General features: G+C 40.1%; 1 protein-coding gene across 1 annotated transcript; it reads left to right on the top strand.

The window, feature by feature from the left end:
• Window positions 1–1,929: 1,929 nt before the first annotated feature.
• Window positions 1,930–16,386, top strand: TLR3 (toll like receptor 3). Its single transcript, XM_075258995.1, has 5 exons — window positions 1,930–1,992; window positions 5,463–5,913; window positions 5,996–6,187; window positions 12,380–14,211; window positions 16,080–16,386. Exons 2-5 carry the CDS (start codon window positions 5,470–5,472, stop codon window positions 16,288–16,290), a joined length of 2,679 nt encoding a protein of 892 aa, XP_075115096.1. The 5' UTR covers window positions 1,930–1,992; window positions 5,463–5,469; the 3' UTR covers window positions 16,291–16,386.
• Window positions 16,387–18,691: the final 2,305 nt, after the last annotated feature.

The following is an 18,691-nucleotide window of genomic DNA, read 5'->3' as shown; positions in this document are numbered from 1 at the left end:
TCACGTCATGCCTTTGATTGTTTCGGCATCTCAACAGCTCGTTTGGATGCCATATAATGAGCATGTTGTTAGTGTTGATGATCCGCCTGCTCCGACATTTCGGCAGCTGTTAAGCTGGCCTGCTGCTGAACTCATTCCTCGTGCTGAGCCCGTGATTTTTCTGGCTTCTCAGCAGCTCACAGGGAAGCCATATAATGAGCATGTTGTTGGCGTTGATAATCCGCCTGCTCCGGCGTTTCAGCAGCTGTCAAGCCAGCCTGCCGCTAAACCCGTCCCTTGCACTGTACTCATGATTGTTCTGGCAACTCAGCAGCTCGCTGGGACGCCATATAATGAGTGTATTGTTGGCTTCGATGATCCACCTCAGCTCCGCTTGAGGAGAACTCTGTTGACTTTTGGCTAACTTCATAGTTGTTGTTGTTTTAGAATTTTGCAACAAATTAGATTTTCTTTTTCCCAGCATGTTTAAAAGTAGCAAACTTTCCCATCCAGTGTGTCAGCATGTTGCCTGGAGCAGATCAGATAATATGCAAATACATGTACAGAATGGACTGAGGGTTAGCTGAGTGTTTATACAGAGAGATAACAGACCTGGCTTTATCAGAACCTGAGATAAGCTGCTGCAAGAGCAGTGTAATATAGTATGCGAACATAAATTCATAACAGTCGTGGAGCCATGTCATTTACCAGGATAAAAAGTAGCCTATGTTTTAACTGAGGTTACAAACTATCTATGTGCCAGATTTAATTCAAATCCGTTCAGCCGTTTTTGCGTGATTGAGTAACAAACATCCAAACTTTTATATTTATTTTTATATTAATAGGAGGATAGGAAGGATAGGATAGGATAGGATAAAGTAAGAAGTGGACTTATACTTCTCCCTCCTGATGGATAGGATAGGCTGAGGCCCCACAATGCGGGAACTTTTTTTATTGCAGATTTTGCTGTGGTTTTTTGGAGCCAAGGCCAAGAATAGCTAAAAAAGAATGGGAAATATACAGGAAGTTCTTATATTTCTACCTTCTGCTCAATACACTCCTGGTTTTGTATCAAAAGACCTCAGAAAAATCTACAAAAAAAAAAAAAAAGCTGCGTTTCTGCAATGTGGGGCCTCAGCCTTGCAATGCAAAGGTTGAAACCTGAGTCACCTGCCTTAGAATCACAAATGAAAGCCCCAGCAAAATGTCATGTGTGAGAACATAGTGGGCTGAAGAAGCAGAACAGGAGCATGAGAGGTCAGTATTAGTTCATATCTGCTGACGCCTATTGAAATAATCCAATTGGTAACAGTCAGTATAAAAACAGTAACATGGTCAGCAAGGGCTTGGATTGCTTGGTGGCTAACAATACCCCTGAATATACACCTAAAAAAATGTTAAGGTCCCACGTAGTGGGAGAAGCCGGAAAAACTGGCGGCAACGCAGGTCCACTACAAAAAGGATATGTGAGCAAGCTCTTATTTATACAAACCACATGGAAAAAGCAATCAGTCTAAATTAACTCAAATATCTATTTTATATCTTACATTAATATTCCAAGTGTTGGCAGACTTCTCCCCCCTGCCTGTATACTCAAGCAGGACAAAAGTGCCAGGGAAGGGGACCGGGGGAAATAAAAGGCTCTGCCAGTTATAAAGAATGATCAGTTAAGTTTTCCATGTAAGTGTCAGACAAGATTATGCATCAAAATGAGGAACAATTCCTAAAGTAAGAGTGTTTGTGCTATTTTGGTAATAATGGTGCATTGAGCGTATATGTAGGTCATAAATAACTACAACCACATTGCTGATGGTGGTGTTATGTCTATGACGATTTAACCACTCCCTGGCTGGAGGGACTGCCCTAACATCAGTGACTCAGATCAGCCAGCTTGTCCTCCTCCACCTACTGTACTGTATGCAGGCTCGGTTCCCAGTCTGTACTTTACTTTGGCCTGCATGCTCTGCATAGTAAGAAGAACTTAACTGTTAGCTCTCCTGTCCAGAAGTGGCTGTAAGTACAAGCGCAATACAAGTGTATATAATGATGCAATATTACAGTATGCAATGCTATTCTGTACCTATTTACTTACAGGAGCAGGAGTTTGGTTAAAAAGTTGTAAACTTGCTACACACACAGCTCAGTATATAATATTTACAAAGGTTAAACTTATTATTATTAGTTATCTCTTTAGTTATTTATTAACAATTATAATGCTTTCTCACCTTTAGCACCATGGTGTGTCTGAGTGATATAATAATAAGTATTGTAGAATATAGAAATACTGTATACCAGTGGAAAGTGATGTGCAGCTTCCCATATACTGACAATAGCAGGCATGCTGAGACCTGTAGTTGTCAATTAAAGGAGTGGACCTTGAAAGACACTCATGAGAATAGGACCCATTTAGGCCACTTAGCAACTTCAGCTGTGACACAAGTTACATGGCCAAAGATCATAGTGACACGATCAGATCTAATGAAAGTAAATACAGTGCAAATAAAAGGTCACAATAAATCCAAACCTGATGGAGTTGCTGTGTAGCCCTAGTGTAAGATTAGGTAGGTGTGGAAAAAATGCTGCAAAGTAAGAATTCTTTTAAAAATAGACTTGTTAATAGTTTATTTTCACCCATTAACAAAATGCAAAGTAAATGAACAGAAGAGAAACCTAAATCCCAGCAATATTTGATATGACATCCCTTGGCCTTCTATCAGTTCTAGTTACACCTGCACACAGTTTTTGAAGGGACTCGGCAGGGAGTTTGCACCAAACATCTAGTAGAACTAAGCCCAGATCTTCTGTGGATGTAGGGTTTTTTTGCACAGACACAAAGTCGGACATTAGGAATTGTGACCCAACAACTACTAATGTTATTAAGGGAGTCAGTGTCTCCTAATGAGACCCTTTTGATAATAAGGCTAAGGTCTCACATTGCAGAACCATAGATTTTGTTGCGTTTTTTTTTTAGCCAAAGTCAGGAGTAGATTGAATAGAAGGGAAAAGTATAACAGCTTCTTTTATCTTTAGCATTCCCTTTATAGTCACCATTGTGTTTGGCTTGAAAAACCACAGCAAAATCTGCAACAAAAAAAAAATGCTTGTAAAAAATGTAAAATGATGCAATTTTTCCCACTGCGTTTTCGCCATGAGCAAATCGCTGCATTTCCATCCCATGGGGCCCCGGCCTCATACTCCATGTGAAATTTTGTCTCTGCCACAATGTAATTTTCTCCCTTCCATTCACTTCAATTGGAGTTAGTAGGTGAAATCCACGTGAATATTGAGCATGATGCTATTTTTTCTGCTAGCCCAAAACTGAAATCAATGTAGGTTGATTTCAGGCAGCATTTGGACCTGATTGTGAGGCAAAATCTGTTTCAAGTTCAGGGTCAATCTCTGCTGTGTGAATATAACCCCGCAGAGAGAATGGCTCAGTAAGAAACAAGAAGATACTTGCTTCTGCTTGAAAGAGGAACAAATGCAAGTGACCCTGCTTGCATACTTATACAACCACTGCTTCACAGATACTAGAACCATTTTTCTTATATTTCTATCCTCCCTTGCTCATTGTCAGAGGTTGAGATTGATGCTCTACAGACCCTGAGCAGCTGACACCACCCACTTCACAGTTCATTAGTATCAGCTTCCAAAAACTAACAGCCTTGATATTAGCCATGAAACTTGGTCTGTGTGTTAAAGGGGACATTCACACAGGGCAAAATGGCTCAGATTCTTTGTGCGACTTTGCGCGGAATTCACGTGGAATGCACACAAATTCCGTGCTGGATTGGCGCCAGAATCCGAGCCATTTTGCCCGTGTGAATGCCCGATTAGGGTCCATTTACACGGTGGAAAATGGTGAGGAATTTGGTGTGGAATTTCAGCGCTGAAAAAAAGCCTTTTTTCTGCTAGCATTCATTGTATAGCAGTTGTGCTTGGTATTGCAGTTCTACCCCATACACTTATATATGACTGATTGTGTCATGTCACTGGCCTGTGAAGCAGAAGCAGCTTCAAACATCTGATCGGACGCAGTGCTGGATGTTGACCCCATCAATCTGATATTGTCATGACAATTTAATGGATACCTATTCCCTATCTATAGAACAGGGAATATGTGTTCCGATTGCTGGGTCCCCAACACTGCAGTAGAATACAGTCCTGTCAGCTCCATTGAAGTGGATAAAGTGCCAGTCACATAAGCACACTGGCGTTCCATTCACAAGGAGGCTTTAGGGAGACTTTTGGTCCACCATCCTCCTGATCACTGGAGAACCTGCAAAAGCTCACGCAGCGTCTACGTGTCACATCACGCGGCACGTTACTTCATGTGAACTCTCCCTTATAGGGAAATCTAGTGCTAAAATCTAAACATTGCAACACATTAAACATATTTACAACGTGTACAGTCTACAAAGCTACAATGGGAGCAGATGTATTAACATACTGTATATTCAATTGTTCGAAACTTAACCTTGTAGCTTTTGCTATGTCATACTTATAACTCAAGTATGGGAATAGGCTTTGTTGGGACCCTATTATCACTTCCAGAACTCCTCCTACAAAGGTTTATACATTACGTGTTCTTGTTCATTCACTTCTAAATACATAAACCTTGTGTTATCTGTTGTAAAAATTCTTTCTTTGCGCTGACTGTTTTATTGCACCTTTAAGGTTCTGCTTTGACCAAACAGGATGAGAAAGCTCTGAAGAAGGTTGAACCTAATGTTTCCTTGTTTCCACTATGTTCATTATGGTCACCAATCTGCTCAGTCTGTTTTAAGAAATTTGCAGAATTATTGTCATGTGGCTCAGGTACGGCATTGGGATGAAAGTTGCGTCGGGTAAAATCCTGGACTCTGTTATGTTGGTAGTGTGAATTTTATGCTTATTTGCTGTCTGTGTTGTATCAGCGCTAGCGGTGGGCTGCAGTTGCGGTTTATTTTGACAAATGTTTACTTAAATAATAAGAATTTAATAAAACTAATCTTAAAGTGAACCTGTCACCATGAAAATGCAGCATAATCCTGTGGCGTCATGTTGTAGTCTAGTAGAAGCTGAGCAGATTGATATATAGTTTTGTTAAAACAAGATTCTGTCGACGCTTAGAAGGACTAATTGAGTTCAGTGGGCGGTCCTATCAGTGATTGACAGCGATCTCTGTATGCTGTCACTGATAGGACCGCCCACTGGACTCAATTACTAACTTCTAAGTGTAGAAAGAACATTAAAATACATGGATACATGACAGGTTATACAGAATAATTTCCCAAAGAGTTATATATCAATCTTCTCGGCTCCTCCTGCTCTATAGCATGCAGAATACACAACACTTTCATGGTGACGGGTTCTCTTTAAAAAGAAACATATGCAGAGTCTTGATTCATTCATAGTTTCACACGTCAACCTTTGATGCTTGTATGGGTTATATTGTCTGGCTTCTTTTTAATGATACTTTTTCTATATTTTTGTGCTCACAGAACCAAAATGGGACCTGCCTACATATCCACTGCCCATGTGCTATTCACTATATACATCATAATCATTGTACCCATCATGGCTGAAAATCGTTGTAAGGTCACAACAGAGAAAGCTGACTGTAGTCACCTGGAATTATACACCATACCTTCCGACCTTCCGTCAACCATTGAGATCCTAGACCTTTCTCACAATCGGCTAAAGACGCTGCCTGCAGCCAATCTCTCCAGATATGACAAACTTCAGCATCTGGATGTTGGGTATAATACTCTCCATGTTCTAGATACTGTCTTATGTCAACAACTACCAGGTCTTAAGATACTAAACCTGCAGCACAATGAATTTAACAAGATTCCCGAGAAAGCCTTCTTTTACTGCCCTGGTCTTGCTGAGTTGCGACTAAATTCGAATGGAATAAAAGATATTACTGGGAACCCCTTTGAAAGTTTGCAGGTAGTATACTATTGATTGTAAGGCTGTCGCCCCAGGTTCACAGTGTATCTTACTGCTAATATGATGCTATTATTCTTGGCAGAGCTTACGCGTTCTTGATATGTCTCACAACAAAATGACGTCTACAGCTTTAGGAGACAAAGAGCAGCTATCAAACCTCTCTGAGCTTCTATATTCACATAATATGATCAACGTACTGAAGAAAGAGGATTTTACGTTTCTCGGGAACAGCTCTTTGCAAAAGCTTGATCTTTCATCCAACCCTGTAAAAGAGGTAAGATCTGTGAAAAAGCTATGATAGAGTATTATACATTCAGGGGGTAAACTAGAAGGTGAAGCTAAAGATTTAAAGGGGACCCTTTCTGTTGATGAGCGAAACACTGGTAAACAACTGGAACTGGAGGACTGTGTGGTGGTCTGCTCCATCCACTTTCCATGACCCTTGAGTGATCCCCTTACCCTTTTATGCAACATATACCAATAAAGTAGTAATCTAAGTGATAAAGATGAATAAAGATACAAGTCCACCTATAATCCTACCTGATGAGTCAGAGGAAAGCAAAAAAAAAAATAAAAAATGAGGCGGATGCCAATAAACCCATATTAGAGTAAAGAAAAAAACCTGACCGTCAACAAATTCCTGTATGAGGCCTGTAATGGGATCATGAGATCCTAATTAAACGCTGATTAAATCAACATTTATAGAAATAATAGTCCACATTTTTCAAAATTGGTGTCATTTAAAGAAGTGAATTGTAGGCTAATATACTGACATATTGCAAAAAGATGAGTGACTGCATATATCTTCCTTGATATGTTTGGTTAAACATGGTTCAGTACCCAGAATTGGCACTTCTACTGTGCCAGGATCAGTGTAAAGATTTCATTTCAAATCTATAGAAGGCGGGATGATTTAAATTTTTTAAAATATTTTTAAAACTTTTTTTGTACTCTTTTAATAGCCCCCTTTTTACTCTTTTATTAACATATCGTTCGAATGCAAGTACCAAAAAAAATATTGCAGATTTTGCTGCGGTATTTTGAGCCAAGGTGTCAGGAGTGGCTAAAAAAGGAATGGGAAATACATAGGAAATTCTTATACTTCTCTCTTCTGCTCAATCCACTCTGGCTTTGGCTCAAAAAAAACAAAAACAAAGCAAAATCGACAACAAATAAAGCTGCTTTTTCATAATTTGGAGGCTCAGCCTAAAAAACAAAATTAAAATCATTCCTAGATTTGAAAGAAAGAAAATAAGCCAAAACAAACATAAACAAATTATACATCTGAGTCGCCCCAGCTCGGCCTATGTAGATTCACGGTGCGAGCAGGCCCGACACCGGGGGCGGCAGCGCCTTGAAAAAGGGGAGTTTTAAGCAAAAATGGATTAAAGAAAAATAAAGAAAAATAAAAGTTTGTCGTGACGCCAGTTGGGGTTTCGGCTTGAGGTGAAGCCGGGCACTGTAGATAGGGCCTCTGGGAATAGGTGGTGATGCAGTGCCAGATGTTATACCCTCCCCAACCAGGGCAGGTCCCAGGGCCAGATGATATAGGTGAGGAAGGGATGATTTCCAGGAGGAGTAACAGAGGATCGATGAAAGAATACAGTCCAGACAGGGGTTAACCAAACACTTACAGTTTACTTCTGTAGTCAGCAGGAGATACCAGATGTTACAGGAGGATTCACCTTGCTCCAGTATAGTGAGATGCCAGTCTTCCCTTTTACCACCAGTATGATTCAGCCTTCCACTGCTGCTCAAACTCTCTAATAGATTTCCTCTGGTCCTGGGTTCCAGGAGCTCAAAGGTTAATTACAACTGGGTAGATCCCCCTTCTGGACAGCAGGTAACGCGAGTTCTTTGGGATGCTGGATACACTCACCCCAACTCTGTATGTTACTGAGCCTCCAGGAATCTTGTATTCACTAGGCCTCAGTCCAGTGAATCTCTCAATTTTCTAAGTGTTTCTCACACTAGTTAGGAATTGATGGTCCTATAACTGCAGCCCCGTGCCTGTGAGGTCTCATCTCACCTCTGCAGGTCCACGGCCTCCTGTGCTATCACACCATGAGGCTGCAGCATACCCTGCACCTCAACACACCTGCTCCTCTCTCCTACACACTCCTGCACCCTCTGAACTGGAACTGAAAAAGAGAGAGACCCTCTTCCAGTCTGTAGCTCCACCCCTTTTCTTAAAGAGATAATGGCTGTGGAACTTTGTGTATGCTAACAGGTTGACTGGATCTCACTATACCTTCACAGTACACAGTATAGATCACATAAGATGACATTTGTAGTGACCCACTCTGTGGGGCGCTACACATCCCTGTATCTGAAAGCACCCAGTTTATAGACATATAAAAATATTTCTCCCATATGGCAACGCAGTGTGGGAAAAATACGGCATATGGCAAACTACAAAAGAGCCAAACCACCGTTTTCTCACCGATTCACCTACCATAAAAATTTTAATAATGAGCAGTCAAAACTTCAGGGATAATGATATAACTAAAAAGTACATCTGCTGCGCAAAAAAGTCACATGATGCACGGAAGTATAAAAAGTTACTGGTGTTAGAATATGACAACTCCAAGAATTTTTTTTTTTTTTTTTTTGCAAAGTTTGGGATTTTTTAACTATATAAGTTTGGTACCCATGACATCCTAGAAACCCATAGAATACAGATGACATGTCATTTTCGCTGCACAGTGAATGCCGAATAACAAAGGCCATAAGAAAATTACACAAATGCTGATTTTCACCAATTCCGTTCTGAATTTTTTCCAGTTTCCTAGCACAATGTATGGAATATTTATGCACCATTGTGCAATGGGTTTGTCTGATTCCTTACAAGCAAAAAATATATATATATGACATGAGCACCATAAAGTCAATGATACACTATATAGACAAAGCTATAGGAGCCTTTATGACACTACCATTATAAATCCAAGGAATAATATGGAGTTACCCCCATCCTTGCAGCTAAAACGGCTTCCACTGTACTGGGAAGGAATGCCAATTCATCAAGATGAATCAGACTAATGTATATTAGATGAGAGCTTGCAATGTCCATTCTAATTCATCCCATAGATATTTGATGTGGTTGAAGACAGAGCCCTCTGTGGGCCAATGCTGCTCCAAACTTTACAGCTGGCACAATGCAGTCAGGCAGGTGACGTTCTTCAGGCATTAACCAAACCCAGACTCAGCCATGAGACTACCATGTGGAGAAGTACAATTCAACATTCCACAGAACTCTATCATTGCTCTAGGGTCCAGTGCTTTATACCACTCCACCCAACACTGGGCACTGTGCTGGGTGATCTAAGATTTCTATGCAGCTGTTCTGCTATGGAAACCCATGTCATGATCTTTTGGCAAACAATTTTTGAGCTAATTTGAGTGCCATTTAGCAACAGTGGCATCTTATTACAGAACTAGTCAGTACTGTACATTCAACTATATGACACAGAGAATAGACAGTACCTTTGAGGTTAAAACAAAAAACTAAGAAATTCCAAATACAAAAATACAGTTTCATTTCTGTGACTTAGTGGTTTGAACAGGTGCATTAAGTGCAAGTGCAAATTGAGGAATTACACCAATAACTTCGGTTTGACGTTTAGACTAACTTCTGCATTGAGCTTTTGGTTCACCTATAACCAGTAGAAGTAGACATAGCTGGCCTGTTAGTTCTATTTTCTGCAAACTGTAGAGAGAATTATAACTGTAGCAGCTTCTGGGGGCTGTTGGAATAGCTGATCTGTGCGGGTTCTGTGTGTCACACCCCTAGAGATTACATACTGATGCCCTATCCCAAATGAACCAGAAAACCCCATGATAGGGTTTAGATAGGCCACAAGAATGTGACTGGTGGGATTTTAGTCTAATAATGGTCACTCACTTGTTCTTGTATGTTCTCTTAATGTATCACAGTTTTACAATGCGTATATTCTATATTCAAGGGTTTCACTGAAGGGCGGATGACATATCCTACCCACAGAATAATGTACAATATTAAAACATCACTTTTATTAGGCTCATTAAAAACATCAAAAGCATAGGTTTTTGAACCTCCGCGCTCAAAGTGTACTTCAATTGTGAGGAGGAAATTAAGGGAGTGATTATGTTGTATCCTTGTATCACTCCCTAGAAATATAATGTGGCTCAGACCCAGACATCAGAAGCCAAAAGGGAGACCTATGAACAGGCTCAACGATTTGCACTCCCCCCTCTGAGGTTACTAGCCCTGTTTGTGAGGATCATTTGAGACCCCTGATGAATCTTTTTGTATAAGAGGAAACACGTAGAGTTAGTCCCTTTAGTAGTTGTGAGCGTATTTCCTGGCACAGTCCTTAGAGAGACCTGGCCCTCGATACCTCCTTCCTCTCTGTTGGCGTGGCGGTAGGCCAGTAACCTCAGAGGGGGGGAGTGCAAATCGTTGAGCCTGTTCATAGGTCTCCCTTTTGGCTTCTGATGTCTGGGTCTGAGCCACATTATATTTCTAAGGAGTGAGGGTAACCTGTCTCTTAGGGACAAATAGATACAACATAATCACTCCCTTAATTTTCTCCTCACAATTGAGGTACACTTGTATGTTCTCTTATCTTCAGCTTTTTCAGCTTTTTATGATAACTCTATATAACAGCATTTGAAATAATCTACTTGGTGAAACTTTTTGTGATCTTGCTACTAATAAATTGGTGGATATATACCCTGATTTAAAAAAAACAATGTGTGCTTTGTAAGACATTTATTGGATAACTGGTATGTACTGTAAATTCTACAGATATAGTTTGTTTGCAGTGCTTATTTCCTAAGATATGTGTTGGATCAGGAGGACAAACTCCTTCATACATATATATACAGTCAACTCCAATCTGGAGAATTGGAGCTCAGGGACTCCTTGATTTTGGATTGATGCAAAAAAAAAAAAAAAAAATCCTGTGTGGAGAGAATTTATCAAGACTGATGTTTTATTTGCCAGTCTCTATTCTCTGTGCAATGCTTAGTCTATTCACCATTCACTTTTCCGATAAATATGACCGGGGAGTAAAATAGGATTTTCCCCGCTATTCTCTGGTAACACACTGTTACGGTTCTGTATATATATATATATATATATATATATATATATTTTAAATTACAGAACCTCTTAGCTGTAGAACACTACAGCGAGGTCCACAGGCCGAATGGTGGGTGGCTGTATGTCTGAACTCAATGTGAACTACTGCAAAGACACTGCAGCCTGAACTCAATGTGAACAGTGTGTACTGTGTGACACTCCATGTGAACAAGGTGTTACTAAAATCCTGCCAGTTTAGCTCACTGGCCAGGTGCACCAGTACAAGTGAAACACACATGGCTACCAAGGGTTAACACTCATCCCAGGCCAGCAAACACACACACTTACCCCTGCGACAGCTAGGGGCCACCACAGAAGTTTAGAACATTCTCCTGCACACAGCTTGGAGTTACAAGGGCAGTTTGCATGGTCCTGCACACAGCTTGGAGCCATCAAACACCCATGCTCCCACACACAGCTAGGAGCCATACATAAAGTCAGACAGTAACACATAGGCTATCTCAGAGGCCAAGCCTGCTGCAGCTCCACAAGCTGGAACGGCGTCTACCGCTCCTAGCCCTGGTGTAGAGCTGACAGTTCAGGGCTTACAGGTCCTACCTAACAGCACCTAGATTGAAGCAGAGGAACCCCACACAGAGGCCTAGTCTGAAACCTGCCTGAGTACTGGAGCCTATCCCTGCTAACTACTGTCATTCACTCCGTGGACTTTGAGGAAATTTTAGACAAAGTGTGAGCACCCAGCGGGCGTCAGCTCACACTATTTAAAGGGAAGTCCCTGCCCAATAGGGGCGGTGGCCATGACCTCACCGCTCATGCTCAGTAGGGGAGAAATGGCACTTAGCTTGTGAGCAGCTCCAATACGTCTGAGTATGCTCAGTAAGGTGAAAGCTGGATGGTTAGACTGACCCTCAGGTGGCACTGTGCGCTATGATAGTAACCTGCGGGACCCAATCCTAACACACACGTGGGGTGGTTTACCCCTAACCCTCTCGAGTCCATGATATATGTAAATATTGATGTGACATTTTGTTATACCTTTGTATACCTATTTTCAGTGCAAGTTATCTGTATGTAACATCTCCAATGTGGCTTAGGTATCAGGTCTATCTGTAGTAAGAATAGGGCATGGACAGGTCATGTATTATGTTTTTTTGTCCAGTGGGATTTGTTCAAATACAGTGGTGCATTTTTAATTTTTTTCACCATGTAGTAGTTTTGTTCCAATAAACTTTATTTGTATTCTTGTACCTTATGTGATTATATTTTTTGACCACGTATACACCTTCTGGCTGTTTAGTTATAGTCTATGTTTTGGGTATGAGAACCATGCCTTTTGCTTAGTTTGTTTAAAACTAAACTCAATTTTTTTTTATTCCATAGATTCAATCGAACTGTTTTCAACAACTAAGCTCTCTTCATACACTCACAATGGCCAACATGACACTTGGATCCAAGTTAACAGAAGATCTTTGCTCACAGTTGGCGGACACAAAAATCAATGTCCTTATTCTGCTTAACACTCAACTTACAAGAATACATAATACAACATTCAAAGGCTTAGAGTCCACAAATCTAATACACCTTGATATTTCCAAAAACAGTTTGTCACAGATCGATAATAATTCTTTTATCTACTTGCATCATTTGAGAAGCCTAAACTTGGAAGAAAACCAAGTCAGTCATCTCATGTCCAAAGCTTTCAATGGCTTGTCAAACCTGACGTACATGAACTTAAAGAATTTTTTTAGCAGTTCAAAGGATTCTACAATTGATGACTTATCATTCCAATGGCTTCAGAACCTGCAATACCTAAACATGGAACAAAATAAAAAAATGTACTTTTCTGAATATACCTTTACTGGCCTGATAAACTTAACCAAATTAGACCTCGGAGGATGCTTGTTTCCAACTATTACAAATAAAACATTTTCATCTCTTTCAAAGTCTCCCTTAATGTCATTGAATCTGACAAAAACAAGCATAACCAAGATAGAATCTAGAGCTTTTTATGGTCTGGAGCTCCTCGAAGTGCTTGACTTAGGCATCAACCAGATTAACCAATACCTTACTGGGCAGGAATTTGAAGGCCTTCGCAAAATTAAACAGATATATCTTTCATATAACAGACAATTGACTGTAACAAGTAACTCATTTTGTAATATTCCAACCCTTGAAAAGCTGAACCTCAGGAAAACGGCCTTAATGTTTAAAAGCTCAAGCAGGTCTCCTTTTAGCTGTCTACACAACCTAACACTTCTGGATCTTGGTAACAACAACATCGCTAACATAGACGAAGATTTTTTAAGTGGTCTTTATAATCTAAGAATTCTAAGTTTACAACACAACAACCTTGCCCGATTATGGAAAAAGGCAAATCCTGGTGGTCCTGTCTTATTTCTAAAAGGGCTCCGCAGACTGGAAGTACTTGACCTGCTTTCCAATGGTTTTGATGAGATACCGGATGAAGCCTTTAAGGATCTTTCAAATTTAACTATTTTGAACTTGGGGGAGAATAATCTTTACATACTGCCGCCATCTTTGTTTCAGGATCAAAGGTCACTTATTGCACTGGACTTACATAAAAACATAATAACATCAGTGGAAGAAAATATTTTCAAAAATGTTTTTAGTAATCTCAAAAATTTAAGCATGGGCAATAACCCATTTGATTGTACATGTGGAAGCATAGCTTGGTTTGCCAATTGGCTTAATACAACAAATACAAGTGTCCCAGGCTGGGACTCACAGTATATTTGTAATACTCCCACCAATTACCATGGTGTTTTGGTCGTGAACTTTGATAATTCACCTTGCAAGGACCATGCTCCTTTTAAGCCACTATTTATTCTCAGCTTTGTTGTTACAAGTTCCCTTATGATTTTGGTTTTGCTGCTACACTTTCACGGATGGACAATAAGGTTTTACTTGAATGTTTTGGAGAGCAGAATACTTGGATTTCAAGAAACAGACCCAAGTAACCAAAACTTTGAATATGATGCTTATATCATTCATGCTAGGGAAGATGAGTCTTGGGTCCAGCGATATCTGCTTCCATTTGAAAAAGACAACAGCAATGTTAATTTCTGTTTCGAGGGAAGAGACTTTGAAGGTGGATTATCACAACTACAGCTGATTGTCAACAGCATCCAAAATAGCAGAAAGGTCATCTTTGTTATAACACATTATTTCCTAAATGACCCGTGGTGTAGAAGGTAAGTGTACCTTACTATACATAAATATACACACATATACATGTATATTACATCGCTGCCTTCTATATTACTAGTCATCAGTACAATTCAAGTAAGGCATAAACACTAGAAGTATGGCATTCCATACAAATCAATTATCTGGGTCCAAATTGTACCAATTTTATTAAAGGGATTCTAACATTAAAATCGAATTTTTTCTCATTGACATGTAGGAATAGCCTTAAGAAAGGCTATTCTTCTCCTACCTTTAGATGTCTTCTCTGCGCCATTCGGTATAAATCCCGATTTTTGGCGGTATGCAAATGAGTTCTCTTGCAGCACTGGGGGCATGCCCCAGCACTCAAACAGCACTGGGGGGCGTCCCCATTGCCATGAGAGAACTCTCCAGAGCTGCCTCCATCTTCTTCGGGAATGGCCTCTTCACATGTCTTTCTCCGGCGTGGGCGGTCAAACTTCTAGGCTTCGGGCCTAGGGCAGAGCCAACTGCGCATGCCCAAAGACCACAAGAAAATGGCGGCTTACTTACTGTGTAAGCAGCCATTTTTCTTGTGGCTGCGTACCTGTGCAATGAACAGCAGGGACACAGATGTAACAGTAGGCACTGGTGGATCCTCCTCTGCTGTTGGCTATATAACTCCTTAGGTAGTGCAGTCAAGAATCCTCATGAAGATTCACTGACATAAAAATTAGTTTTGGCTCTACATATGCAAGAAGAGATAAAAATAAAAAAAACAAAAAACGTCCTTTTAGGGATACTTTTTGTCAACCGCCAACTCCAGTTCGTTGTGTCCTTTAATAGGCAGCACTTTGCTGATTCCAGTGCCATTGGATTTTTTTCTCTATTTCCTACAGTTCCCGATAAATTGATGCAGTTAATTTTGGTGCCTGATATGCTAATTAAGCTGTCTACTGTCAAGTGGGTGGTTTTCAAAGCAGGTAAGAAGGCGTGACTCTGAGTTTTGATACTGTCTTCCTCTGATTGGACATTTTCAGAGCTCAAAATCATGTCCCCTTGCCTGCTCCTGTCTGTGACAACACACTTCACGGTACAGAGCCTAACTAGTATATGAAGCACTCATTCCTTGGCAACAGTAAGAGATGGAGAAAAAAATTACAACTGTGTCGGAATCAGTGCATCAGTACCTATTAAAGGATGCAAAAAGCTGAATTTGATGGAGGTGGTGAAAAGTCTTTGTTAGACTAACGCCCCATGTTGTGGAAGCAGCTTTTTTTGTTGCAGTTTTTTGAGCCAAAGCCAAGAATGGCTACAAAAGGAATGGGAACGCTATAAAAAGTTATACTTCTCTCTTCTGCTCAATCCACTCCTGACTTTGGCTCAAAAAAACGCAACAAAATCTGCAACAAAAAAAGCTGCGTTTCCGCAATGTGAGGCCTCAGCCTTAAGACTCAAAACATTCCAGTCTATAAGGGGTTAAATGACGTCTACCAACAATGCATGAATAAGTGCCTGGTGCATTTTCTAGGCACACTAACTTATGGTTTAGGAAGCAAATACCCTTTGTACTTTTTTGTTCATTATGTTACACACTACCTCCAATTGACAGGTACTTTACCAAAAATATTAGGCATAACAGAAATTTTATGACTTGCCCTTGCAAAATATCTTGTGTTAGGGATGATCTTTTGTTAATGGTGAAAGACTAACCATACAAAATTAGAAAACCAAGACTGCGTTTTTCCAAAATTTGAACGTCTTAGGATCTGTGCCTTATTGCAGCTCAATTTTCATTTTCCATTAAAGCAATACATGCAGATTATCAGAACTTTCTCATAATCTATCATCTAGGATGATGCCAGAATAATATATGACTTCATTTAAATAAAATATATTGTTTTGTTTCCATAAGGTTCAAGATTCAACATGCTGTCCGGCAAGCTATTGAGCAGAGGCGGGACTCCATCATTCTGTTATTTCTGGAGGACATTCCAGATTATAAACTAAATCATACCATACATTTGAGAAGAGGAATGTTCAAATCCAGATACATTCTAGAGTGGCCTGTGCAGAAAGAGAGGATACATGCTTTCAAACAAAAATTACAAATTGCTCTAGGTTGATCGAATGTTGTAAGTTAAGTATGAACTATATGCACTCATGGGTATGTCTGTCTAACAAGCTATTGAGAACAGTCAAGATATCACAGCCTATACCAGAGAAGAGGGCACGTGAAGTCGGCAGCCTTCTAGAGTGGCCTGGAGGAAACCGGCATCTGAGGGTCCCTGCGCAAGAACTGTTATGTGCCCCTTTTCTCTAACCATCCATCAGAATCATTAACCATAACGTTAAATAGGCATTCATACACAATCTAATAGATAGTAAAAAAAAAAACTGTTAAGGGGGCATTCACACTACCGTCATTGTCCGCTTGAAAAGTCGGACATCTTTACAAACGGACAGTTAAGGACAGGCACGGAGTGTAAGACAACGCACCCGATCGCCATTTAAATGAATGAAAAGTGTCACGGACACAGCTAGTGTCCGCTCCTAATGTCCGTGACAGATTTTGAACAGACACTAGCAGCGGACACTACCTGTCGGACAATGACGGTAGTGTGAACGCCCCCTTAACTTACTGGGCCCATGGCCAGCTGAATAGGTTGCACCAATCGTATGCCCACCTTGACCTAAAAAATGCTTTTTGGTCAACTAATATAGTTAAACACTTATAGACGAATAGACAGAGATATTAGTTAATTACTATTTTTGTTTTTTTTAAATGAAGAATAACAACAATAATGTGAAATGCTTCTGCTATATGTATTGACATGTAAAAACTTTATTTCTTATTCTTTTTGATAAATATTGAGTTTACATTACACTCTGACCCCTTGTGTTTACTCAATTTGCCCACGACTAAACTGACCATAAACATGATATTTGTCTTTTCTATGATGTTTTGGCTAGTAAGATGGTTTTCTGGGATGATATTGTTTTAGCGCCCTCAATGGCAATCAGAATTCCATAAAGGTGGCCACTACTGTATGTAAACATTGCTTTGGTGCTGTCTATACATTACCAGCCTTTCCATCCTATACTGTTATTTGATTTACATTTGCTTGGTGTCATCCACATTTGAGTGTTTATTTCGCTATACTTACATTTTTTTTTTCTTTTTTTCTTCTTCAACTCTTATACAGTCCTATGAAAAAGTTTGGGCACCCCTATTAATCTTAATCATTTTTAGTTCTAAATATTTTGGTGTTGGCAACAGCCATTTCAGTTTGATATATCTAATAACTGATGGACACAGTAAAATTTCAGGATTGAAATGAGGTTTATTGTACTAACAGAAAATGTGCAATATGCATGAAACCAAAATTTGACCGGTGCAAAAGTATGGGCACCTCAACAGAAAAGTGACATTAATGTTTAGTAGATTCTCCTTTTGCAAAGATAACAGCCTCTAGTCGCTTCCTGTAGCTTTTAATCAGTTCCTGGATCCTGGATGAAGATATTTTGGATCATTCCTCTGTACAAAACAATTCAAGTTCAGTTAAGTTTGATGGTCGCCGAGCATGGACAGCCCGCTTCAAATCATCCCACAGATGTTCAATGATATTCAGGTCTGGGGACTGGGATGGCCATTCCAGAACATTGTAATTGTTCCTCTGCATGAATGCCTGAGTCGATTTGGAGTGGTGTTTTGGATCATTGTCTTGCTGAAATATCCATCCCCGGCGTAACTTCAACTTCGTCACTGATTCTTGAACATTATTCTCAAGAATCTGCTGATACTGAGTGGAATCCATGCGACCCTCAACTTTAACAAGATTCCCGATGCCGGCATTGGCCACACAGCCCCAAAGCATGATGGAACCTCCACCAAATTTTACAGTGGGTAGCAAGTGTTTTTCTTGGAATGCTGTTTTTTTTTTGGACGCCATGCATAACACCTTTTTGTATAACCAAACAACTCAATCTTTGTTTCATCAGTCCACAGGACCTTCTTCCAAAATGAAGCTGCCTTGTCCAAATGTGCTTTTGCATACCTCAGGCGACTCTGTTTGTGGTGTGCTTGCAGAAACGGCTTCTTTCTCATCACTCTTCCATTCAGCTTCTCCTTGTGCAAAGTGCGCTGTATTGTTGACCGATGCACAGTGAAACCATCTTCAGCAAGATGATGCTGCAGCTCTTTGGAGGTGGTCTGTGGATTGTCCTTGACTGTTCTCACCATTCTTCTTCTCTGCCTTTCTGATATTTTTCTTGGCCTGCCACTTCTGGGCTTAACAAGAACTGTCCCTGTGGTCTTCCATTTCCTTACTATGTTCCTCACAGTGGAAACTGACAGGTTAAATCTCTGAGACAACTTTTTGTATCCTTCCCCTGAACAACTATGTTGAACAATCTTTGTTTTCAGATCATTTGAGAGTTGTTTTGAGTAGCCCATGATGCCACTCTTCAGAGGAGATTCAAATAGTAGAACAACTTGCAATTGGCCACCTTTTCTCATGATTGGAT

Source organism: Leptodactylus fuscus, chromosome 1, assembly GCF_031893055.1.
Source record: "Leptodactylus fuscus isolate aLepFus1 chromosome 1, aLepFus1.hap2, whole genome shotgun sequence".
In the NCBI taxonomy this organism is placed as follows: Eukaryota; Metazoa; Chordata; class Amphibia; order Anura; family Leptodactylidae; genus Leptodactylus; species Leptodactylus fuscus.
The sequence above is the reverse complement of the archived record's forward strand: the minus strand, read 5'-3'. Positions and strand labels throughout refer to the sequence as shown.

Coding starts and splice junctions, on each gene's coding strand:
- TLR3 (XM_075258995.1), top strand. CDS start 5,470: ATGGGACCTGCCTACATATCCACTGCCCATGTGCTATTCACTATATAC. Junction 6,188..12,379: donor CATCCAACCCTGTAAAAGAG/GTAAGATCTGTG, acceptor TTTATTCCATAG/ATTCAATCGAACTGTTTTCA. Junction 14,212..16,079: donor AATGACCCGTGGTGTAGAAG/GTAAGTGTACCT, acceptor TGTTTCCATAAG/GTTCAAGATTCAACATGCTG.